Genomic DNA, 25,715 nt, shown 5'->3' on the forward strand with positions numbered 1-25,715 from the left:
GGCAGTTCTTCACCTTCTCTTAACAACAGGAGTCTCTATTCAATGAGTACAATCTACAGCTTTTATTATTCACAACTGCTTTTAAACTTAGAAGAATTATTAGTTTTCCTTTTTCTTCCTCTGATGGGAAAAGGTACAATACTTCTGGGTTTGGACTTCAATGCATTTTAGAAAGAATCATGAATACAAGTATTTTTCAGGCACAAAGCTACACTCAACTCGATCCAGTATGTCCATGTCTCTCTTGTGCTGTGCATCACCCAACTGGACCCAGAATTCCAGGTGTGCCCTCACCAGCACTGAGTGAAGGGGAGGGATCACCTCCCTCGACCTGCTGCCAATACTTTGCCTAAAGCTGTCCAGGATACCATTGGCCTTCTCCTTGGCAAGGGCCCATAACTGTCTCATGGACTACCTGGAGTCTACCAGGAGCACCAGGTCCTTTTCTGCAAATCTGCTTTGCAACTGGTAGGTCCTCAAAACATGTTGGTACATGGGGTTGTTACTGTCCAGGTGCAGGACTGCGTAATTCCCTTTCCTGAACTTCATGAAGTTCCTGTCAGCCCATTTCTCCAGTCTGTCAAGGACCCTCTGGGTCTCAGAATTACCCTCTTGTGTATCAAAGACTCAGTCATAGAATGGCTTGGGTTGGAAAGTCCCTCAAATATCATCCAGTTCCAACACCCCTGCCAAGGGCACCAAGGCTACTCACTAGATCAGGTTGCCCATGGTTCCAATGCAACCTGACTTTGAGCACTTCCAGGGATGGGGCATCCACAGCTTCTCTGGACAACCTGTGCCACTGCCTCACTACACTCTAAGTAAAAGAAATTTTCTTAACATCGAATCCAAATTTCTCCTCATTTAGTTTATAACTATTCTTCCTTCCCCTCTTATTATCTGCACATGAAAAGACTTGCTCTCCCTCTTTCCTGTAAGTCCTCTTTAAGGACTGAAAGGCTCCAGCGAGGTGTCCCCAGAACCTTCTCTTCTCCAGGCTGTACAACCCCAGCTCTCTCAGCCTGTCCTCATAGCAGATATGCTCCAGCCATCAGGCCATCTTGGTATATCAGCTATGTCTCCCAGTTTTGTGTCAGCAAATTTGCTGAAGGTTTAAACATGTATTTTCAGCAATTCTCTGGTTCAGTCTGATAGAAAAGCATTTCCAAGTGTGGGGCTTTTTTTAGATTGAGTTCCAGTATTCCAAACTGAGTAGCTACACAGATCTCAAACTGAAAGATGGGGGAACATGATGAGTATTCAAGCATCAAAAGATGATCAGCACAAACGGTTGAGAACTGTACTGTAGATCACACTGGTAAAATATCATGTCAAATTTCAGCTTTATGAGGATGTACACAAGGAAAATTATTTGACTTGATTGAGTGTTTCAAAAACCTCTTTACACATGGTGAGATTTTTAAGAGCTCAATCTATTAAATTAATGAAAAAGATGAAAATAAGGTTTTATTGTAGCATATAAGTAGCCTTAATGGTACAAGACAGTGTTTATTGAAAATCTGTTTAATCAAACTGAGAAAAGAATATACAGATCTACTAAAAGGATGATAAAGCAAAATAAATTCAAACTGGAGAAAAATCGGTAACTGATTTGAATCTTGTTAGTAGATCTAATAAATGACTAGAATATTACATACATAATCATATATTATGTATTATATGTATCTATATATATGATAAAACTGGATATTTTCCTTTTCTCAAGTATTATTAGACATATATATATATATATATATTTATAGGTCTTTAAAGGTATCTGCACATAGCCTCTTCCTTTTTCTGAGAAAAAAAGCAATAGAAATTATATGCCAAAGTGAACATATATAGGCTATATCTTCCACTGGTTGAATTGGTGTTAATGACCATTTACACTTTAAACCTGAATAGACTGATATGGAATAAAATAGTGGCAGCAAAAGTGAAAACATGTCTTTTCTTTTACTTTTTTTTTCCTTTTGCTACAAATTATCCATTGTTACATAAGTACTTATTTCTGTATGTGTGTGTGCTCTGTGATGCCAAAAAAACCCCCACAAATTAAATAGTTCAAGTTGCCACGTTACTGAAATTTGTAAAAATTTAAATCCTTCCAAGACAAGACAAAAAAGCAAATTTACCTGCAAGATGACAAGAGCATTTTCTATTGAAAGGTCATCTGAAGGCAAACCTTCACTTTTCCAAACTAACTCCTCACTTTCTGTACACAGGAACCGTCGTAAATCAAACTCTGACAAATGAAAGTGTAAGTTTCTGTCATCATTTACAGTCTGCATAGTTTAAAAGCATTTACCAGTCCATATAGAACAGAGACTTTGTCTATTAATAGAGTGCAAGTCTGTAGACTTGCCTTTAATCTATTATTTTATTGCTTTTATTTAACTCATTATTAAGAAGTAGCAGATGTCATAGAAATATTTTATCGTTTTGCTAACACACAGATAAAAACGATTACTGAAAAAGCAGAAGCATTCAGAATGCACTGGCAAATTTACAACAGTTAATGTGAACACATTCATTTCTGTAAACTTTTCTTTTTAAGATAGGACTATAAAGATACAATTATTTATAAATATTTACAATCTTAATAATTTCATAGAATGATTCTATGAAATTGTCTGTCAGTATCTAGAAATATTTATTGAGTAAGAAAATGTCTCTTCTCATTTGGGAGTACAAAGACAATTGAGACAGTTTATTAGAACTCACTGGCATTTCTCACTTCCTCAATCAAGCTTAATTATTTGCATGCAGACACTGACAAACATACACACAAAATTACTTTCAAGGCCAGCTGATTTGGTCCATTCATCCAAGCAGTTTTTCCTCTGATCCTCAGGAGCAGCAGAAAGATATGTAATAAATGCAGCTGCTAACTGAGCTCTTTTAGGCAGCGTTGCCAGGTCATCTGTTATCTCTGACACCTTCAAAAAAAGAAGTACAGAAAGTACAGGTGCTTTGCAAACAAAACCTGCATTAATACGTCTCATCAGTTACTAAAATGTCAGAATTAAGTTTGCCTTCCATTGGTAATATAGTTGAGACAGCTTCTCCTCTTGCATTTCAGGTTATCTATACCTAGCTAAGACACATGGAAGTATGGAAAAAATCCTTTCAGCTCTGGGCTAGAGCATGCACAGATATTTCTGAGAATGTAGATGATAAAAATCCATGAATTTCTTGAACAGTTCAACTTATAAGCCGACGGATAAATAGTATTATAGTAAGAAAGACAAGAAATATGTGATCCTAATCACAGTCAGGCTGTAAGTATAACTTACAATATGTATACAGACAATAAATACTATGTGCAACTTTTATACTTACTGTTACTCACTGCACACTTACATGATAAAAATAAATTTATCATACATCTTCAAATAATTTATCTGCACTAAATCAACTCTGTTTTGAAATGTTCCAGTATTTTGAAGAAAAAAACAGTGTATCAACATCATATGTGACTGCCATAATTGGTTTCAAAGTCCTGTCCCTTTTATTTTAATCAAATTGACATTAAAAATAAATGCTGATAGACAAAATAAAGGCAACTTTTTATTGGCTCTTCCTCACTTTAAAGGGAGAGAAATACTGCCTTTTTACTGTCTTCATTATGGGATGAGTTCCTAATTTATCTATTTGCCAGTTTAGTCTACAGCATACCATTAACAGATAGTCTGAATTTTCTAATGTACCAAGATGAAAAACTGAGGAATCACTTTTAGAAGCATTTAAACGCTGGGGTTCAAATATACCCAATTCCTACTACAGCAGGTAGCTACATAAAGCTACTTTCAGAGGAAAATCTTTCCAATTTTTCCAGAATGGTAGTCAACCTACAAGAAGGATTCATCTAACTTTAACTTTGGTTCTCCAAAGTGCAGGCATAGTCTAATTGCCGAGGCTTTTTTCGGTATCAGTGGAGACACAGAAGTATGTATCTCTGCATGAAGATTTCTTCAGACTTATGATCTTCTGACCCATGAAAGTTACTCAGGGCTTTCTGGAAGTGACAGCTATTTTCAGCTTATATGTATCTTCAGATTTTCCTTTTTGTTTCAGACCGTAGAAGGGTCTGTGCCTCCAAGATTTGCCAGTTTCTCTCATGTATATCATTTGAGCAAGTAAGATATACTTACCTTCTCTACTTCAGCAGCAGAAAAGTTTCAAGCATTAAAGTGAAGACTTCAAAAGCAAAACAACATTTTGGGTATACCTATATGCACATTTACAACACAAATGCCATGAAGGTGATACATTTTACGACTGTAATTGTTTAAAATCTGTCCCTTTGGCTGTATCTCAGGTTGAAAAGTCCAACTGCTGACATGTTCAGCTATCATAACAATTACATTCTTGAGATTGAAAACCAGCACAGAATTTTGTATGTTTTCTATGAAATACAATACTGGGGGATTTTTACACACTTGGTAGCAAGGTTATAAGTACGATGAAGTAAAAAGAAGTTTCAGAAAAAATTAAAGCTTTATTTTCTAATGAGAAATCAAAAAAATGTGCACTGGGAGACATGCAGAATGGCAGTAACTCACATTCTCCAGCAGTGCAAAACTGTATTTTCAACTTATCAGCTATAAGATGTACTTTTGAAAATTTTCACTAACCTGAGTGCTCCATCTTTTGTGCTCCCTATCAAGTTGATTTATCAGCATCTCTGCAGCTTGCAACGTTTTCTGAGCTTTACTTAGTTCTGCTTCAAGTTTTGTTGCTTCTGTTGTTCTATTCTGAAACCTGTAAAACAAATACTCTTTGTAGTTGCTATCATGAACTACTAAACTTGCCAACAGTTCTTTTCAAAGAACTTTAACTGATTGAATTTGTCATGAATGCCTGGCTTATTGTTATCAAAGAACACAACTGCAGTAGTTCTTTTTTTAATACCTTCTGCTTCTAATTGGTAGATGGGCTTGTTAGACATTTAGCTAACAAAGTCTAGATGGATGCACAGGTGAGATTTAAAAATGGATTTGAAATACAGACTATAATGTCTAAAAATCATTCCTTCTTCTACTTAAACAGCCTGGCAATTTTAGTGATTGTGTAAAGCTTTGTTCTGCATGTAGTCAGGACAACAGCAGGCTCAATGCCATACCATAGATTTGTAACTATTTGGCAAATTTTATCTATCAAATGTTTAAAAAATAGTATTAATAATTCACATGGATGACTCCAGTTTAATTCACAGTAGTCTATTTTGTATTTTAATATGAAGTAAGAATATGCCCAAAAAACAGGCATGATTTAGGTATTATTTCAAACTGTTCAGTATCTATTTTGTTTGATTAATATATAAAATAATGAATACATTTAATTCACCTATTCAAAGTAATATATTTATATATTACTTTAAAAATATATAATATATAATGATAATATATAACATTTAACTCTAATATATAGTATTTAATTAATCTAACAAATCACTGTATAGTTGATTTACAATAATTCGATAATTATTTCTTTTTCTTTGCAGACCACAAAAGATGACTTTTAGTAATATGTACATATGTCAGATTGCAAAGTATCTCCTATACTAAGTACATAATAAAAACATTAAACTGAAAAACTTGGATTAAACAGAATCTGGAGAAAGTATAAATGTTTACCAGATCTATTTTTATGCCTCTGTGAGTCATGTACTTGATGAGAGGCTAAGAAAAAAGGAGATAGCTAACTAGCTAACTGTCAGAAAAGTAGGCCATCCTAAAAGAAATACTGCCTCTCTTCAAGCTGTGATCAGCAGAAGTTTTGTATAGGAATGTTTCCAAAGTCCTAAGGAGTCATTGAAGTCCTCTGTGATTCAGAAGGTGATAAACACACTGTTTCCCTTTGATATCTACAATGTCTCCAATAAAGGCTACCAACACAGTCGGAAGTGAGAAGCAGGTACTTTTAAGGAGCATTTATTTCGTCTGATCAAGGAGATGAATTGTGATCTAACAATATTTATCTCCACTGAGAGTACAGATTGCCAAAGCATCACTAATTCTGATGTAAATATCTTGCAGGACAGGAAGTTAGATTTCCTTAGATAAAATTCATTATTTATACTGTAAAATCATCCATGTTTTTTATTTATATCTTGAAATAAACACATCCAACTTACTTGTCTTTCAGTTCCAATACTTTTTGACCAACAGAGTTCAGAAGATCCTCTAACTTCCGTTTTCTGTCTTCAGTTTTCTTGAGATTACTATAAAAATGTAACATTTATTTTAAGACTATGGAACCAAGGGAAAAAAAAAGAGTAAATACAACAGGAAAGTAATTTGCATAGAGATAGTTCAAAGATGTTCTTCATTGTGTTTTATATTGAAATATGTATTTTCACATGTAAAAGCTTCTCATCGCATAGTTTTTAAAATGGAAACCAAACACCCCATTCCTAAAGATCAGAACAAATTCTTCTCATACAGAATTTTAAGACCTGGAAAAACAATCAGTACAGATTCCTCAGGTTATGGATGGTAAGAGGACTATGTCTTATCTTTCTGATCCTAAGGAGAAACTGATAACACTCAGTACACGACTGAAAAAGAGGAACTGTATATCTCATAAAATAGCATGGGTTTCACTGACAGATTACATTTTAAGCATATCTGTGATGCTCATTTCTCCTTGACAGTATTCAGCTGAGACAGGTAACTCATGATTGTACAAAAAACATCTAAGGCATAGCTTCCAGGAAACAGAAACTATTGCACACTTACTTCTTCTGTCTCAGGATGTACGTTTTATTGCCTCTGGATGAGCTTATCTTTTATCTTTTGTTTTTAATAAACTTCAATTCACACAGAATCGCAGAATGGTTAGGGTTGGAAATAACCTCTGGAGATCATCTAGTTCAACCCCCTGCTAAAGCAGGTTCGTGTGCAGGCACAATTTTAATATCAGAGGAGGAGACTCCACAACCTCTCTGGCACTTTGTTCCAGCGCTCTGTCACCCTCAAGTAAAGAAGCCTTTCCTCATACTCAAATTCCTCCTTGGCAGCTTCAGTTTCACCCACCACCATTGGAATTAAAACCACTGATTTTGTAATAGGGTCTAACTTACGCTTCCAAGCCAGCCTTTTCTTTTTCCAAAGGCTGAATTCGTTCTAAGACATGGGAATACTGGATGTTGGCATTCACCCAAGCTGCTAATGGAGCAGCTGCAGCACTAGCTCGTTTAGCATTCTGAAAAATTCAGTACAAGTAAAGTTGTTATAAGAAAGTCCTTGAAGTATAATGTAGAAGACATAAATACAGGATAAGTAACAGCAACAGATTTTCTAGTTACTAACTTAAATATGCTAATAAGCCAACTCTTCTAATGAACTAATCTTTTAAATTGTTACTAAGATTACATTGAAGGCCATCAATCCACGTAAAAAACCACAGTGGGTATTTTTACAACTATGAAGCTAAACTGAAATTAACAACTTGTAAATCAATGAATGATTTATTAGACTCTTACTGATACAAGGACGCCAAAGGAGCCAGTTAATATTCCTTGGTCTGAGTTTTACTTTATAGCAGTAGGAAAATCTTTGAGTACCCCACTCCATAATGACTTCTTATCCCACTCCTTCACACTTGCCAACCAAACTTTCACTTTAGGAGGCAGTATGTAACAGAGTAATCTCTGCTACATCTTCATCTGTTTATACTGACAAATTCTGTAAGCAGAATTCATCACTTTTTCTCTAACTGTTCATCCTAAAATTTTTTCTCGCAAACCAGGCAATTGTGTCTTTTCTTTTGGTCTTTTTTTGGTCTTGTTTTCATTTTACGTAATGGAACCAGGAATTACCTTTGGGTCAAAAGATGCTCTGTTTTTAGAAAGAAGTTCTTCAACACTTGCTCGTATTTCTTTTGGAATATTACGGGCATCAAATGATCCTATGTCCTCCCTTACACTTCTTTTGGCCAAGAAACTGTGAAAATAATTAAATAAATAAGTAAAGAAGAAACAAATGTTAAAAAGGTTACTTCCATTTGATACCGAGGAATTCTGAGCACAAGACTCCAGAATACAATAGAAAGTAGTTCACATTGTTACTCATTGTTTAATTTTAAAGGTTAAATAAAATTCTTACCTTTTCATGCTCACCCATGAAGTATCAAAAATCCCCATCAGGCGCAGAACTCCCTCTAGAATGTCTCTGATTATGTCAGGGGGCATCCGTAGTGACCGGATTTCTAACAAAGCCTCTGGCTTTATATTTCCGACAGCCAATTTAGCTTCATTAACCAATGGCTTAAAACATGAAAATACATTAAAAAGAGAGATGAGCATATGAGAAACTGAACATTTCCCATTCCAGTTTTCACACAATTTCTTGTTCTTTTTAAATACTTTATTACCTATGAAACTAACATTGATGCAGATTCTTGTTTACAAGTTACTAAAAAGTTGCCATGTATTTACTAAGTGATAATCAGTACACTTCCATATAAAACAGTATCATATAATCTTGACATTGTGATACAGGTATCTTTTAATAATGATGCTAACCACTATTTATAGGCATGAAAGGGGAACTCTTTGCAAACATCCACAGAAGTACAGGCCACAAGAGCTTTCTATTTCCAGTGGCTAAACAAATCCTTCACCCTTATCAACAAAGCAACAAAATAGTGAGGAAACAAAGTTACAGATTATCATTAAAGACTGTGCACACTTTGCACATCCTTCGTATTTATCAAAGACCACAGAATGGGTCTAATCCTGTAGTTCTATGTCTCCTTCAATACAAAGATATAATTCCTTGGTACCTATGATATTTAAAAGGAAAAAAAATTAAGTTCTTGTATTGTTCTCCTAGTCTTTAGTATAAATTTTAAATGCATAGTATGAAAAACACAGACTAAAAGCAATGAGTGAACACACATGCCTCCCAAAAAAACTGATGCTTAACAGCTGTAAAATCTCTTAAACAAGCAATTTGCTGTATCATCATTAGATATACACTTTTCAGGATTTAGTAATAACTGTAAACTATCTCCCACTAAACTATGTCCGTTCAGCTGATCATACAAAGCCCTATGTTACCAGCTTGATCAAATCAAAGTAATGTATTTGGTTTATATAAAATATGAGTAATTGAAAAACAGTATATAAAATCAGCAGAACTCAGGTGGAGAGCATGGCAGCATAGAAACAGCAGGTGAAGGAAAGATTTGGCTTGAAAACTCTTTCTGTAATTACTATCTAACAGAACACAAATGCCAGAATGACAATCTCTATTTGCCACATGGCATACTGTTTTCTAATGCATAAACGTTTTGATATCAAAATAATTTAGAGTAAAATTTAAGAATTGCAGGGATAAATTCTGCAAAACTATTTTGCAAAGCAGGACATAAGTCAGATAAAATCAGACTGCAAAATATTACTTTTACTTATCAGCTCTTACCTGAACCTCTTTCAGTTCATCTTCAATTTTTCTTTTTCTTTGTTCTATTTCTGCAGCCTCTTCTGCTATTCGGTGTTTTATTTTTTCCATTTCTGCTTTTTGCTCACTAGCACTCTGTAAAAAAAAAAAATCCTTTAGCTTGCAAATTTACATAGATTTTATTCCTTTAGGTCTCTTATTTCTTTTAGTCGTCATTATAAAAATTTGCACAATACCAATTACAATAAAATAGCTGAGGGTATTTGATATTAGGCAGGCTGGCTAAGTAAATAAACTATATGGAATAAGCATAATTTGCTTTTACAGTGTGTCCTTCCCTTTCTTTACCATAGACCAGATCTGTACCTCTATCTGTGAGGCTCATTGTGACTTTTTTCCCCTTCCTTCTGATTTTGCATTCCTATGTCAGCCTTCCTGTAAAAGTATAAGGCTGACAGCCTCTGTAACATTCTTACTACATTTGAAAGTACTATTTTCCTTTCACTGTCTTCATCCTGATCCCATTTCAATTTCAATTTCTTTCACAACACCATTAAAACACTCTTTTTCTATCATGTTCATAAAAGCAGCAGTATTGGAACTGTAGCTTATTAGCTAGAATTCCTAATCATGGTAGGGATTCTTTACTTGCAATTTTGTACCAATCTGTCTGTAAGGATAACTGTCTTATGTCATAAACTTATATTGTAAATTGTTTAGGTTTACACTTTTTTTTTTCTGGATTTGTACTGTACCTACCAGTGTCTACAGGCAGACAGTAGCTATTAGCCATCTCCAGGAATCCTAAACACTTCAGTACAACAATTAATATCCAGTACATTAAACCACAGTAGAAAGGACCTTAAAAGTCTTTTATTCATTGAGGATAAAAGTATAACATAAAATATCAGTACTCTAGGCTCAGATCACTTAAAAGATAAAGACAGCGAAGCCCAGAGTTTGTTTTTCCAGTATATAACACGTTATCACCACCAACTGCTGAGTTGAAGCTGTAGCAGAAGGTAACAGATGCATAAAAGCAGAGAAAATCTTAAAATAATAATAATCCTTTGAGCACTTAACCCAAGCTACAGATCAGCATATTATTGAAGATTACATTCAAATCCATAAAACATTAGCTACATAAAACTAGATTAGACATTTCATGCAAATGAACATGTACTGAATGATTGCTCTGAATAACAAAATCTTAACATTCAGTTGTAGGTCAAAAGCTTTTCTCTGAAAGGAGATTAAAAGAGCCTGTATGTATTAGAGCTCTCTCTGTTATATAAGCTAGATCATTTGAAGTGACATTAAAATGTTAGAGGGCACCTATACTTTATGGTAATCTAAATAATATAACTTCCACTGTAATTTTTCTGATGTCAATGGGGCCATCATGTTTCATTGCTTTTGGCCTATCCTTTGATTTTCTCCTACAGTGTAGTATGTGCTACCCACATATCTGTAACTCTACAGGACAACAGCAGATTTAAAACTGAAATCATCAATACACCAAGCCAATCATTATTATTCAAATTCATGTACTATAGACAGATCGAGCCCAAAAATATTAAAAACTGCCTACAGGAAGAGACTTACAAAGAATGGAAGTAATGCACCTTTAAAGCACTGTGAAACAAATGGTTTGAAAGACTAGGCATTTATTCTACTGCATATAGAGAATGTCTTTGACATCAAACTTCAGAGTGACCACATTAAACAGTAACAACAAAAAAATTAAAAAACCCAAAAACAACAGTGTAGTGACAGTAGACTCATTACAGTTTATCCTACATTTATAATTCCAGGAAGTATCAATGTAGAGACCTATTGTCTATACAATTATTTTACTTGACTGAGAAAACACTACTAAAGAAAATTACAGAATTTTGAAAAAAAAAGTCTGCCTCTGAGCTGAAGAATAAAAATTCAAAGAGTGATGAATATTGAGATATTATCTAACCTTGTCTGAGGTTAACTTCTGAGAACCAGACCTCATGAAATACATATTTTCTAATAGCTCACAAATTTAATTCCTGGTATTTGTTACTTAAAATAGTGCTACTTGTAAGTATTTTGTTGAAATTCCCTATCTGGGATAAACATAAAACCCATCAGTTGGACTTGCAAAGTTCTAGGAAAACTTTCAGACAGACTAAACTACAACAGTGAACACTACTCAGGTACAAAACTTGCACTGATCTCTTCCTACTCAGCCAGTTCTAACCTGATTTAAATTACATAATCCTCTGTCCTGTTGCAACTTTATTCAAGCCTCTGGGCTCACACCTTCCCTTAGGTAAATTCTTGTAAATGCATCAGGTTTTGTAACAGTTGAAAAGAACAGAAAACATAGGCAGTTACAGAGACCAAAGATAGAAAAACAGCTTTTTTTCTCTTTCCCCCCCTACTTTTGATGTGATTGTATACCTACCTGCATAGATATTGTAATTTCCTGAAGAGCAGCATCAGCTTCATCCTGCTTCGTTTTGAGCAAAATGCTTTGTTCTTCAGCTTTCCTGTTCAGTTCATCTACCAGGGCTTTAGCCTCATTCAGCTTTGAAACACCTGCCTATAAAGGTTTATAAGAAGCAAATATTTAGGAACAAATTTGAAGTGAATTTAAATGAACACTTGCTACAAATAGTATGGACAAACAAAGAATAATGTAGACTATTTTTTTTTAATTGTTTTTCACATTTTCTTGATATTATTTAACCTAAAAATTAGATCTGGTAGTTCTAGCTGTGTTGCTCTAAGATCTATTACTACAGGCAGAAGATAAAAAAATCTCAAAAAAATAACCTTTTAATGAAACAACAACTAGCATATAATATTTTTCCCAGTAATTCAATAGCATTTCAGTTAACTGATATTAACTCAATGTAACTATATCTCCCCTAAAAGCAAATCAATAAAAGTTAAACAGAATGAAATAAAATAGATTATCTGATTTCTACATATTTGAACACTAAAAAACATAGATATAAAATAAAGTTTCAATTATGCTCAAAATTAACTATTTTGTTTATTCACACTTTCTACATTTTTTACTTAATACTATTTATATAATACCAATATTTCAAGATATATTTGAAAAAAAATTATCTGGAAAATATTTTGATTGAGAATAAACATCTCTAACTTTCCAGTAAATTATTACCTTTACTTAACAGAGCATTTAACAAGAAACATGCCCAGTCTGATACATTCTCAAGGAAAAGTCTTAACAAAAACAAGAAAACCACTTTTCACTCTTTCAGGCACTTGAACAGAGAAGAGCATTAAGATTGATACTATTTTTCTCTCCTGAAACCAGAGCATGAGCATTTGCCAATAAAGGACACATCACATTATCATGCTAGCAGCTACAGCGCATTAATACAAGAGACATTTCCTAATGCAAGAATATTGAAAAGTCATATGTTAAGGGCTTTAAACACATACCTGCAAGTGGTTCTGCCTTTTTATTAGCTCTCTTCTTTTACTGCTGTTGATGGTACTGTACACACGAAGGAATGTCATATACCTGCTGGGTGTTGCTCCATACATTTTACATGATTCGTGGATTGCCAAAAATGACTTCAGAAAATCAGAATGACCTGTACAACATCATTTGTTATACAGATAAAATTATACTGAATTTTATCTCACATTAAAATAACTAAGAAAAAGCAATAGAATATGCTTGCTTTTAGAGATATGAATTAAGAGTATTCAAAACAACACAAAGACTATACTTTTTTATAGTACCCTCAGGGAAACAACATGGAAATACATTTGAAATGCCTATTTCTCAGAAGGAAATACAATGAAATTGTTTGATGTCTGGAAAAGCCAGCAAAATTAATTGCAGACTACTGAAGGCTAATCATATAAGAAACTACTTCCATAAAAATTGAATTTTAAAATACTTGGGACTGTTTTAGAAATAAAGCCCATGTGTTTTTGTCTTCTCCCTTATCTCTGATGACAGGCAAACTAAAAGGTTTTCCTGCCATTCAGTTTATTGAACAGTTTCTCAAAAAAAGCTCAAAGACACTGTAAAATAAACCGCATTACCCTACAAAAGAAAAAATTGCTAAAGCATATCTATATATAAATGAATGTCTGTAATAAGTACTGCAGCCTAGATTAATTACGATGATCTATGATAAAGAGGGATGGTAATGCGAACACCAAATACTATTTTAGCCCATTATTCTGATTGGTCTATTAAAAAGCAATGTAAACCAAGAAACTCCAAGTGATCTACTTACCATCTTATATTCTGTTAGTACCATGACCTCTAAGTACTACTTTTATAGAAAGTGGCTAAAAGTAGTATTCTGCAAGTGAGTGCTGGCACGGGTCTCTTAGATTATGTTTGAGACACTCTTTTTAACATGACTATATTTGAAGCCTTATGATAAAAACTAATTATTCTAAAAAAGGGGCATCACTTCCAACAAAGTTGTTTTTGAAATTAATAAAGTAAAATGAAAATCTACAACAAGAATAATGAAATATATAAACTGAAAAACTCTCAAAACATCAAATTTTCAGGTTATGAAATAATATCCACATAGAAGGAAGAGATTGACCAAAACAAGATACAGCTAAATCAGTGTATAAAACTGAATATATATATATATACAATGATTGCTTGTGACAGAAGAGACTGCATTTGATCAGCCAGGATGTAGGTTCCAGACTAATGCTCCCTTGTGCAAAATGCCTGCCATGTGAATAACATCAGTCTATGAATATGCTGGTAAACACATACTCAAAGTATCTATGTTATTATCTATGCCCAACATGGGATCGAGTGTTTAATAACAATAATAATAACTAGTAGGTCTACCTAAATATTACCTGAATGTTTTTTCTTAACTTCTTTATGTGTTTTTCCAGTCTTTTCTTGTTCATCTGAATCACACAGAAGCATTTCAGGTATCTAAAAAAACCCCATAATTTTTTGCATGAAAATTATGAACAATGACATTTTGAGTTAAAATTTTAAAAAAACCAAAACACAAACCTTCAATTTAGTTTCTCTTTTGAAAAGATTGAAAATTATACACTTAAAATAAGGAATCTACAGAATACTTCTAGCATTAGAAAGATAAATTCTGCCTTTCCATGTCACTGATAACTTCCTATTCTCTAAAGTGGAAGATATTTATCCCAGAGGCACTGCCACCACTGCTGTTGGGCTCAGCCTTGGCCAGCAGCACATCCTTCTTGGAGTCAGCTGGCACTAACTCCACCTGACATGGGGGAAGCTTCTGGCAGCCTCTCACAGAAGTCACCCCTGCAGGCCAACCTGACACCAAAACCTCAGCACACAAACAAAATACAACTGGCTTTAACATTTCGCTTGTAGTCTGTATTTTGTTCTTAAATGCTGTGTTTGGTCAGAGCCATAGTAGTCAGCATGTTGTTCAAGTCAGCCCACAGAGAGAACAAAACATAATGTTACTGATAAAATAACAATGCTAATAATGCTTCACTGTTCTGTGGAATTTTCCATCTTTGTATAAGTGTACAAAGGGATTGAATAAGTACAGTGATAATTATTCCTTCACAACCTTAAATATCTTGACCTTATTCACCAGAGCTCAGTTATATCTAGAGATACTAATTTAAGTAAGTCACAATTAATGCAACTTACCTTTTTCATACTGTCTTCTGACCAGGTTTCCATCCATAAAACCTGACACTTTTTATATAGTGCTGGATTACTTTCACAGTTTATTGTGAAATTTAAATTGGTAGAATCCATGATCAAGACAACATGCAGATTTTGTTGGATCCCTAAGAAAATGCAACAATTTTTAGTAAATAACAATCTGACTACATGATGGTAGATTTATTGCAAATACAACACAATTTACCTTTTTTAAAATACTTATAACAAGGCAATTTCTGAAAAAAAAAGAGCCTATAACATCAAATCACACTAGGAAAGGAATGTTTGTAGGTAGAAATTTATTAAGTACCATGAATTCTCATTCTCTATAATATAGTGCATTTTTTAATTCCGAAGAGCTGGCAGTATTTAAGCAGAAAGCACTACTTCTCATTCTAATTCATGTAGACCAATAGAACCAATCAGAAGTAGTTCCATGGCTAGTTGCTATAACTGTATTCTTTCTGTCATAGTCTTTGATTTTTTTCTAAACTATTTAATCTTCTCATTGGGCCAAGGAAGAAACATAAATAATTAAGAAAACTATCTCTAAATTTGCTTATAATTACTCAGAATCCAAAGTGATTTCATGGTATAACTGATCAATAGAAGAAATCTGTTACTAGATAAATGTAAAAGCTATACAAAGCAGAAAATAATGGGAAAAAATCTTTCTTCCTTCTAATTACTTTCAACAGCAGATTTCATAACATTTGTAGAACATTCATCAATACAAAATTTCAGACAGAAAAATAAATTTTCAGCTGAGAGTTCTGTGCCTTCAAACATCACAAATATTATTCCTGCCTGCTATTTGATTACTAATTAAAAGTAAAAACTGCACACAATAAAAAGACTATGTTAGAAATTATTTGTACATTATTATACCACTTTTTAAACTTCATATTTTAATTATAACTATGTTGACATACGGTATGTGAAGTAGTTGAAAATTGGTCCTGTAAATCCATCTTGCGAAGCTTGATCCTTCAAAGGAGATAGCAATGGTTCTAATTCTTCTATTTTGTACAGCCCAGGAACTTCTCCTATTTCAAGAATGAATTTGAATGAGATAAAATACACTAGAATTCTTTAAATTGCTTTGAAGGTCTCCCTTGAATCCTCTGTATAGAGAATTCAAATTTCATGGTTTTCACCTCTATACTTTCTTGACTATTATCCCACTTTCTTAATAATTCTTTTCATGGTATCATGAAAACAAAAAAACAAATTACAGTGATTCTATTTAACAGTCTACTTTGTTTATGTTGCTGAAACGTGGTTGAAAAAGGCTCTTTCAAATCTACCCAAAGACAGCGACCCTGTTCAGCATACAAAGCAAATCAAACCAAACTGTCATACACCAGGACACAGGAACATGAAAGTGAGTAGCTGTCTAGATTCTCAGACATAAAGTTTTAACACTGGATAATCAAGATCTGATACTGTAAGTAGATCTGGGGTAGCACATAAGAGACAGAAAAATCTGGTGCACTTATTAATCAGCTCTTAAACTACTGCAGTTCCAAAAAAATCATTTAGCAACTTTGACTCAGTCCTTCAATGATCCTCTCTCTGATCCAGGAACAAAGCTGGACACTAAAATAAAGTCACTTTTGTTATTTGTTACTGTTGTTTATCATCTCACTTCAGAAAAGTGAGCTTTGCTGGTGACTATTTAATTAAAGAACTCAGTCTATACAATCTAGTAAAGCACTGGAAACCTCTCACTTTTGAGTTTTATTATAAAAGGGAAGCAGAAGAGTAGAATGCATTTTCATTCTGCTGTTACACTGTTATCAAAAACTCCTTTGAAATGAATTAGAGGAACGAAAAGCAGTGTACTATATGGTAAATTAAAGGACAGCTAAGTGGACCTTGAGTCAGGTTCTTACATACAAGTACTCTAATTAAAACAGCATAGAAAGCTAACTAAACCTTCTGATAGAGACATAAAATTAGAAAATATCATCTAATTCTGCCTCCTTGGGCTAAGTCTGCATGGTAAAAGTAGTACCATACACTCTTTGGACTTGACTCACCTGAGGACAGTAAACTGTTGACCATCTCCAGGAAAGTGGAATGAACAAACTGATAGTCTTCCAGCAGCAATACCACCTGCTGGGCTTCAATGCCTGCAAGCTCCATCACCTAGAAGCAGGAAAGACATTTAAATCTCAGTGTATTGTCCGGAAGAGAATGATAATCATACAATATTCTGAGTTAGCAGGGACTGGCACAGATCATAATCTTTCCTTGACTAGATATTACATACGCATTTTCTCCACAGCATCTACACTATTATATATTTACAAAAGATTTCCAGGTGATTCAGTTAAAAGAGATATCAAATATAAGGAATATTTTACCTAGATATACAGCTTAGTAATGAAAAAATAATTAAAACAGGCTCTTTCATAGAGTACATTTATGTATATGACTCAATGATAGAATTCTATCACTCTTTTGTGTAGGCAAAGATCTAGAATTTTCCTTAGCATAGCCGAAGGTAATGAGAAACTGTTGATTCAAGGCTTGCATCTGGTTTTAAATAATATGTACACTTTCATCAATCACTAAAATTTTATTTGATTTAACTACTATTAACTGGCAGATCATAGTAGAGACAGAAAATAAAAGTATATACCAACATGGAAATATATACATGAAAAAAGCCTTTCACATAAATATTCACAATAAACTTCAAATTTATAAGTTCTACAACAATCAAAAAGAACTCTGGTATTCCAAAAAGTGAATTTTCAGTTAGTTACTCTAAAGAACAGTACACACAACTAGAACTTCTAAAAAATTATTTTTGGGATTCCAAAAAGTGGATTTTCAGTCAGTTACTCTAAAGAACAGTAAACACATTTAGAACTTCTAAAAAAATTACTTGTTTCATTTAGACTATCATTTTTCTTCTCTTAAAATATCTCTTTTCCACAACCTTTGGCGTCCTTCAAAATTCCCATATTCTTTATTTTTTCTTTAACATACACCTACAGCATTACAAAATAGATCAAACTGAGTGACTTACATATTTAAGATCAGTTTTGAACTGCTTCAGCTGATAACCTCTGGAAATTTTGGGAGTAATCAGAACAGCTCCATGCATATGACTGACTAAAGAGGTAACTGTCCGACGACCTACACCACTCCGTCCTGCCAAAAGAAGTGATCCTCCAGGAAAACTCAGCACTCTGTCCACTTTGGACATATAACTGAGGACCTCATGGAACAGTAAAATGTCTATCTCTTTTTTGTCCCGTCCATAATGAATTATACCCTATTAAAAAAAAAGAGGAAAAAAATTGGATCACTAATAATAAATATAAGTAGTGAGACATGCAAACACCCAACCTTTTAACATTTAGAAAAGAAGGGCTTAAAAGCTTAAGAGACCACACTGGGCTTCATTCAGAAAAAAAATATTTTTGTCACAGAATTTAGAAACCTCATATACCCTTTATGAGTAATAAATATATCAAAAATTAACATATCACACTACGCCCAGCACCAGAACACCTTGGAAGTCTTTGATATATTGAAATAGGAATCTACCACTGAACTAATTAAAATTGAATAATGGACCAGAACGAAGTCTGCACTGTGTTTCTGACTACAGATTCATTAATAACTCAGGAGAGTGTTTTAGGCACCTAATTGCTGCATAATTGCTTATTATGGAAGTTCCTAGTGAAAGACACACAACAGCAGATCCTATGATTAAATTATGGCCTTGTTATACTCATTAAAACTTCATCTTTGAAGCCCAATGTATCCTGCAGTCAGGAAAAAAAAATAAAACCAACAAACTCCCTGCTTACTGAGGCTATTGAATTTCATAATTTCCCATATAGTGTATTGGTCACAAGTTGGCACTTAAGGAGAGGTGCTAGATTCCCATCTGCAGGCCATCAAACACTATGACTAAGGGTGACAATCTCAAAACTCTCATCCTAAAAATCGGATATCCTGGAGGAGTTAAAATGTTTGCATTTCCTCATCAAGCTCACTTTTTTGTACTTTAACTGCTTAAAAGCATGCCAAATCTCCAGCAGTTCTTCAAACAAAAATTATGCTACCATATTGCAAATTCAAAAAGAAATCATTTAGTAAAACACTTAGGTACTTAAACAATACACAAATATATATGGGCATAAATGTTTCTCAAAATGTTGGTTCATCGAACTGTTGTAAATCAGCAGGAAAGGCAACTGATGTCCTTTCATCAACCTAACCTTGCTACATACTTCCTACTGCCTGCCACATAACATCACAAGTCTTCCCTTCACCAAATGCAAAAAGTGATTCTTTGAACAGGAGGCAGCCCCCCCAATAAACCTGGTTGCTGGCATGTTACTCCTAGCCAAAACTCTCTAGAATCATTGCTGTGTATATTCTTTAATCGTGCCTCACTTTTTGAATAACATCTTTCAGGTCTGTTGAGTTTAGTCTGCCAAGTGGCCTCCCATGTGGTGGTAGTGCCTGGCCTGGTGTGATGAATGCCTCTTGACAAGCTCCCCACGTTACATAAAAGGTATCTGTGAAAGAAAAGGAAACTTTTGAAACTTCAGGTGTTCAACTCATATGCTATCTAACTTGACTAGGCATTTCCTAAACAAATATTTCAGGTTTGTGTGGTATGCTTCAAATGGCTTACCTGCCATATTGTCCAGAACATCTGAGCCCCAATCATCTTGAAACACATTGGTCAAAATGTTATCAAATACTTGAAGTTCTTTCGTGCCAACAATTCTGTCACGGAACAAGCGGCGTGCTTCATAAGCAAGAACTTCCAATACAAAGTCTGCAGTTTGTATCAATGAACCTACAAAATTTAATGAGAGAATTAATTTTATATATTTATAATAGATTTTCAAATTTCTACTTTAAAATATGAAATTGAAAATGAGCAAGAGAAATTACATACCAGCAGGAGAGCATCGGTAAGGAAGAAATAAGAGAAAAAGTAAACATTATGAAGTGCTTTTTAATAATTTCTTTCTGGATCATTACAAGATAAAATGAAATATATTCAATTAAAGCAAGTTCTTTCTATTAAAACAAGTGTCAGCTTTTAACAAAAATGAACAAGGGGTTGCACACAAAGTTAAAATTAAAAGTCAGTTTTCCAGGCAATGAAACCTAGAAAATCCAGAAGATATTTTTAAAAGGGAAGAGAAAGACTGATAACAAATACTAAAATAATAATAAATATCCAAAACAGTCTGTATTAGAAAATGCCAACAGAGACTCTAAATGTTAAATACTCCTCACAAAAGTGAAAAGGAAGATGAGTAAATAACAAACCTTGCTGTTCATCACTGAAAAGGCACATGCACATGTCAACATTAGATACAACTAAGAAGTCCTTAAATCAGCTGAGATTACCCATTCATTGATTGTCGGTACAGCTTTTCTGACATCATTCAAGCTGCATTTACCATCTCATGATCCCAGAAAATAAGTGGAAAGGGAGCACAGCATTCTTATCACTTTTATCCTCTTTAAGCAGCCCTCTATGCAACCTTCTAGTGAATGTAAAAGCTAAAACATAATGAGTAATTGCTTGTGATGTAGTAATAATACCAATTTCAGAGACAAAACAAGATTAGAAAGCAGCCTATGAAGTATGTGTATAAACCAGGTTTATACAACCAGGTACAGCAGGACAAGCATGAGAGGCAAGGCTCTGGGAATACAGAAAACAACACATATGCTCAAAAAAACCTCAACACAAAACACAAAAAAACACATAACAAAACAGCAAGGAGTAGGGGGCACAGTGGAATTTCCCATAGTAAGAATGCAGTCTCAAACCATTAACTTCCCTTAAACCATAAATAGCTCCCACACGTATTTTAAAACATCATTGGATTTTTTTTAACTTGTTTACTCTTATGTTATGGAATGAACTGTCAGGCTTTTTTTCCCTCCATTGAGTTACAGACAGTTCACAGTTTAAAAAGATGAATGTGGTGCCAACAGTAAGACTGACATCAATGATAATCTAGCCCATTTTAGAACTACTTTATTAATGAAAACGAAACAAGTGACTTACCACCTTCTAAATCGTATCTGAATAAACCAAGAACCCACTGAGTAAGAATACATGGTGTAAAAAGGTAATGACTGTGATCATCAACTGTGAATGTTGCTCGTACCTAAAAATGGGAGTTAAGGAAAGGAAAAAAAAATTATATTGTAAAATTTAAAGTACTATTCTAAGGTACCAGACAGATTAGTTTTCTAGTTGGTGAACTTTTAGATATTCTATGAATGTACTCCTTGTTTAAGTCTTGTTTTCTGACAATGAAAGATTTTTCTCAGAACATTTTTTCTGTATCATTTTATGATGGAAACAACTGCACATCTCACCTAGGACTGTTAGTGCAGTATTATTAGACAAAATACATAATTTTTTTAAACAATACCAAATATGAAACACAAAGGCAATACCGAAATGTAATAAAAACCTACCTAAATTATTAACATTTTCTCACTAAAACCTACCTAAAATAGTAATACCTTCTCACTACAAAATACTTCACATTACTCTTTGCCCAGAGAGGATACTCGAATTTACAACTACATCTTTAATTCAAGGAATAACTACTTTCATCAGTTATTTCATCACAGTGTAACGAGACGTCAACTCATATTTCCTGGAATACATCAATAATGTCATTGGAATACAGGAAAACTCCTGCTAAGAGGTGCATGCCAGCCAGCGACTGAGCCCACATCGTAGTCAAAAGGATCAAGTCTCTATCATGCTTCTGCCTGGATGGGGACACTGATACATTCTACAGCGAGCACCACAGAGTACCTTCCCCAGGAAGGCCATGTACTGATTAAGAAAAGCAAGTAGTTAAGAACTTTACTAGACAGAAGTTCTTAAAATTTCAAGTGGGAGGCTAAAATGAACATGTGTCCAGCTGTAAACACCTGCTTTTAACATTGTACCATTGTAATAGCTAGTCCTTGATGTTTGTAAAGGATGCCCCCCTCATATCTCCTTCTGTGTTCATAACAGCATCTGTAACAACTAGACACACAATCATCCATTGCACTGTCTCCTCATCCATTAAGTAGTAAAACACTACTATCCACATCTTATAAATCAGGAACTGAAAGTACAGAAGTGTTAAGATAAGAGTGCCAAAATCCTAAAACAAATCTGTGGGAAAGCAAGAGCACTTACTGCTTACTCTGCTTGCTTCTAATACCTAGGGTTTTCTGAAAATAAGAAGTTCAAAAATTGATATCAACTTTATTAAAAAGATATTAGCTTAGATTTTAATACTGATAAACCTTTTTACTTGCTTGTTAATATCAAAAGCTTATTATTTGTAATAAAATATCTGAACTCTCCATCTCCTTGAAGAAAGAAAAAAGGTTTCCATACCTGTTGATAGATCTGAACCATAGATCCTGCTAGCTGATGTATTTTTGGTAAAGAACCCCAAACAGGGTGATTCTTTAGGTTTTTCTGTAGTACAGGTTCCAAGTAGGCACTATAAATAGTTTGCAGTTGTTCTCTTTCTGGATAGCTAAAAAGGGAAAAAAACCTAGTCATTATGGACCTTTTCTGCTTAACTAAAACTGAGTTAAACTTATATACACAATTACTGAGAAATTTCATTGAATAGCACTTCAAGCAGCTAAGAAAAATCATCATTTTATTGCACTAGGCCACTCAATGAAATTTTCTAAATACATCTGTTGATATGGTCAAATTTAAATAAATAAACTTCAATTTCTCTAACTTTATAACCAAATACCACCTTAACATAAAGCTGCAGAAAGAAGTCTACTGTAAGCAAAATTATCCAACAGGAAACATATTTCAAACACTTCACTACCAATAGGCACCTGTAGATTCCTCTTAGCTGGACTCTGGTACCAAGAAGCGCCAAATAAGCACCAAATCTGACAATCACAAACTGTGAGAAAAGATGAAAGACTGAAATAGCCCCATCTTTGTAAACACTAAATTGACAAGAGGTCCTTATAAAGAGAGGCTCAATCTGAGCTCTGAGAGTTTGACTAATTTACATGTACTTACTCAATTGCACAGAGACGAACAATAGAGGTAAATCTGGAAGTAAGTTTATGTCTTCCTAATGTTCCTCCCGCTGACATGGAAGCCACAATTTGGATGTTTTCTAAACCAACCCATTCCAGATTTTCATCATAAAATCCTTGATATGTAAGAACCTTTAATAATTAAATAAATACTTCATTAAAGGAAAGTCAACAGAGTATCATACAAAATAAAATATCATAAAAAAGTGAAAAATACACCATTATTTCTGCTTTCTTAACTGTCTGAGGTGTCTTACTCCTTATAATTTTGTCATCTGCACATTTGCAGGACTCCATTGTCCCAATCATTATGAAGATATTAAAACAGATCACAGCTTCCAAATAGACTCTGTACCACTGACAATCACCCTCTAGGCCCAGCTCTTCAGTCAGCTTTCAATCCACCTCGCTATCTGCTTATGCAGCCTGTATCAACAGCTCTTCTTGTGAGAATCTTTTGGGAGACAGCATCAATGGTCTCAGTGAAGTCCAGGTGGACTATAGTCACTCTCTTCCCCTCATCAGGCATGACTTGTCCCTGGTGAATCCATGTTGACTGCTCCTGGCAATCTTCTTGTCATTCATATGTCTACTGCACTGTAACTCACTGAGATGAGTGATGTCTTTATTTGTTTATAAATACCAGCCAAATAAAAATGGTATCTTATTTCTGGCTGACACCTACATAGTCTATTAAAGCACAAACAAAACCAATGTCAATACAGGATGCAGAATTTTAACACTGAAATTAATCAATGTAGGTATTTACCGCATACACTAAATTATATCTAGTATACTTGAGTCTCTTTATAAATAATAGACATGAGTGTTCACCTGCTGCAGAAAAGCCACAAGAGTGCTTGTTCCCCATTTATCAGGTTTGGGTAGATTGATGTCTTTTAAGTACAAAACAAGCCTTTCACAGTCCTTTGGTCTGTACACTCGCCCAGTGTTTGTGCTGATTACAATGCAAGTTTGACTTAATTTCTGTAGAAGATGTTGAGAAGTAGTCTGTGCACTGCAGTGAATAGTGGCAATCTGAGTGGAGCGGAGCTGAGAAAATGCATAGTGAAGCAGCATCCTAGAAAACCAAACATGTATATACATATAGGCATAAATAAATTAAAATGCTGTGTATCCAAAGATATTTTATAGTTTTTGAACTAATATGCATTTACTACATCCTATATTAATGGAATAGGTGGAACATGAAGTTTGCTGAATTCAATATTCTTGCCTTTAAAACTGTAACATTTTCCATTTACAAAATTCAATGGAAGTGTAGTGTATACAGCTACACAAAACAAATAGCTAATTCAATACCTTGGTTTAGTGACCCAAACCATCTAAATAAGGAATCTAATAAAGGCAACAGGATGTGCTAAATTGAGTTGACTGCACAAGGCATCTAGTGCCTGTTGAAATGAGACTGGATCTCATGTGGCTCTAAGCTGTTGCTCCATGACATTTGGTTTTCCAAAGATCCTGTTTCATATCTAAAAGCTACATTCACATATCTTGAATGCACAGTGACAGTCTGAACTGTCCCTGTAGAGCTTCATAATTTACTTACTTGCCACTACATAAGGTTTTTTTAATTAATGACCTAAACCAGTCATATTCTATCAGAAACTCATATGATAAAAGCATTATAAAAAAATTACAGATTCTGTCAAACTAGAAGTATATATTAGTTAAAGTAGAAACTATTCTTACCCCTTTCCGCATCCTTCAGGACCCACAAGAAGAAATGGCTGTTCATTATTAATATCTAGCCATGGTCTAAAGTAATCTAAACCTCTCTGCATGTCAGGGGTTTGGATGACAGGAAGTGTTTGGAGATTGCTGAAGTCATCAGCTGTTAGATTTTCAGGTTTTTTCAGCTGATACAGCATTAGCTCTCCAGTGTCAATGTCATAATATGTGTCCAGGGGCTTCCTTGGATCAGGAGGAGACTCTTGTGCCCAACTGAAGATCTTTAAAAAAATAAAAATAAAACTTCAGTTAAATCCATATTCCTAACAACAAGATCTAACATTTCAAGCAAGTCTAAAGAATGTTCAAAGAATACTTGCATAAAATCAAACACATAATTCTTTGATTTGATAGTTTGAGGCTGCCTTTGAAAATTAAATCATATCAGGCATATGCTTTATGATTAGGTCCTTAACTATACAATACTGTATTACTCTTCCATTTTTCATAATATAAAGAAATTAAATTTTATTTAGAAAAGCTTTAATTTTTTTTATATTAGGCATCCTAATAAGAAGAATACCTAAGAATACCTCCCTGATGTGGAGGAGGTAAAGTCCTGTTTCTATTTCAAGTATTCTGAACAGAAAAAAAACCCACAAAATAAATCTGAATTACATATACAATACATATAGCCAAACACAGTCTGCTGCAGTGGGTCCTGGCACTAAGCAGCATGGACAAGGGCATTTCACTGTCTCTTGGTGCAGGACCAAACGATTGCTATCTGGGATGGATGCAATGTATCAGTGACACATAAAACATTCCTTCACTTC

General features: G+C 34.2%; 1 protein-coding gene across 1 annotated transcript in view; it reads right to left on the reverse strand.

Annotated features, from left to right (window-relative positions):
• DYNC2H1 (dynein cytoplasmic 2 heavy chain 1) overlaps nt 1–25,715 on the reverse strand; it is a 143,167-nt gene that overhangs the window by 86,114 nt on the left and 31,338 nt on the right. The window contains exons 42-63 of the mRNA XM_005417800.2: nt 24,901–25,164; nt 24,019–24,265; nt 23,165–23,316; nt 22,505–22,649; nt 21,158–21,260; nt 19,757–19,924; nt 19,513–19,637; nt 18,131–18,379; nt 17,133–17,241; nt 16,023–16,136; nt 15,073–15,215; nt 14,274–14,355; nt 12,867–13,021; nt 11,854–11,991; nt 9,435–9,548; nt 8,115–8,275; nt 7,829–7,952; nt 7,091–7,212; nt 6,143–6,229; nt 4,641–4,767; nt 2,801–2,942; nt 2,139–2,248 (exon numbers count right to left, since the gene is read on the reverse strand). Coding sequence (XP_005417857.1) covers nt 2,139–2,248; nt 2,801–2,942; nt 4,641–4,767; nt 6,143–6,229; nt 7,091–7,212; nt 7,829–7,952; nt 8,115–8,275; nt 9,435–9,548; nt 11,854–11,991; nt 12,867–13,021; nt 14,274–14,355; nt 15,073–15,215; nt 16,023–16,136; nt 17,133–17,241; nt 18,131–18,379; nt 19,513–19,637; nt 19,757–19,924; nt 21,158–21,260; nt 22,505–22,649; nt 23,165–23,316; nt 24,019–24,265; nt 24,901–25,164 — 3,181 coding nt within the window. The remainder of the gene's footprint in view (nt 1–2,138; nt 2,249–2,800; nt 2,943–4,640; nt 4,768–6,142; nt 6,230–7,090; nt 7,213–7,828; nt 7,953–8,114; nt 8,276–9,434; nt 9,549–11,853; nt 11,992–12,866; nt 13,022–14,273; nt 14,356–15,072; nt 15,216–16,022; nt 16,137–17,132; nt 17,242–18,130; nt 18,380–19,512; nt 19,638–19,756; nt 19,925–21,157; nt 21,261–22,504; nt 22,650–23,164; nt 23,317–24,018; nt 24,266–24,900; nt 25,165–25,715) is intronic.

The sequence above is a fragment of the Geospiza fortis genome, unplaced genomic scaffold (genome assembly GCF_000277835.1).
Source record: "Geospiza fortis unplaced genomic scaffold, GeoFor_1.0 scaffold16, whole genome shotgun sequence".
Taxonomy (NCBI): domain Eukaryota; kingdom Metazoa; phylum Chordata; class Aves; order Passeriformes; family Thraupidae; genus Geospiza; species Geospiza fortis.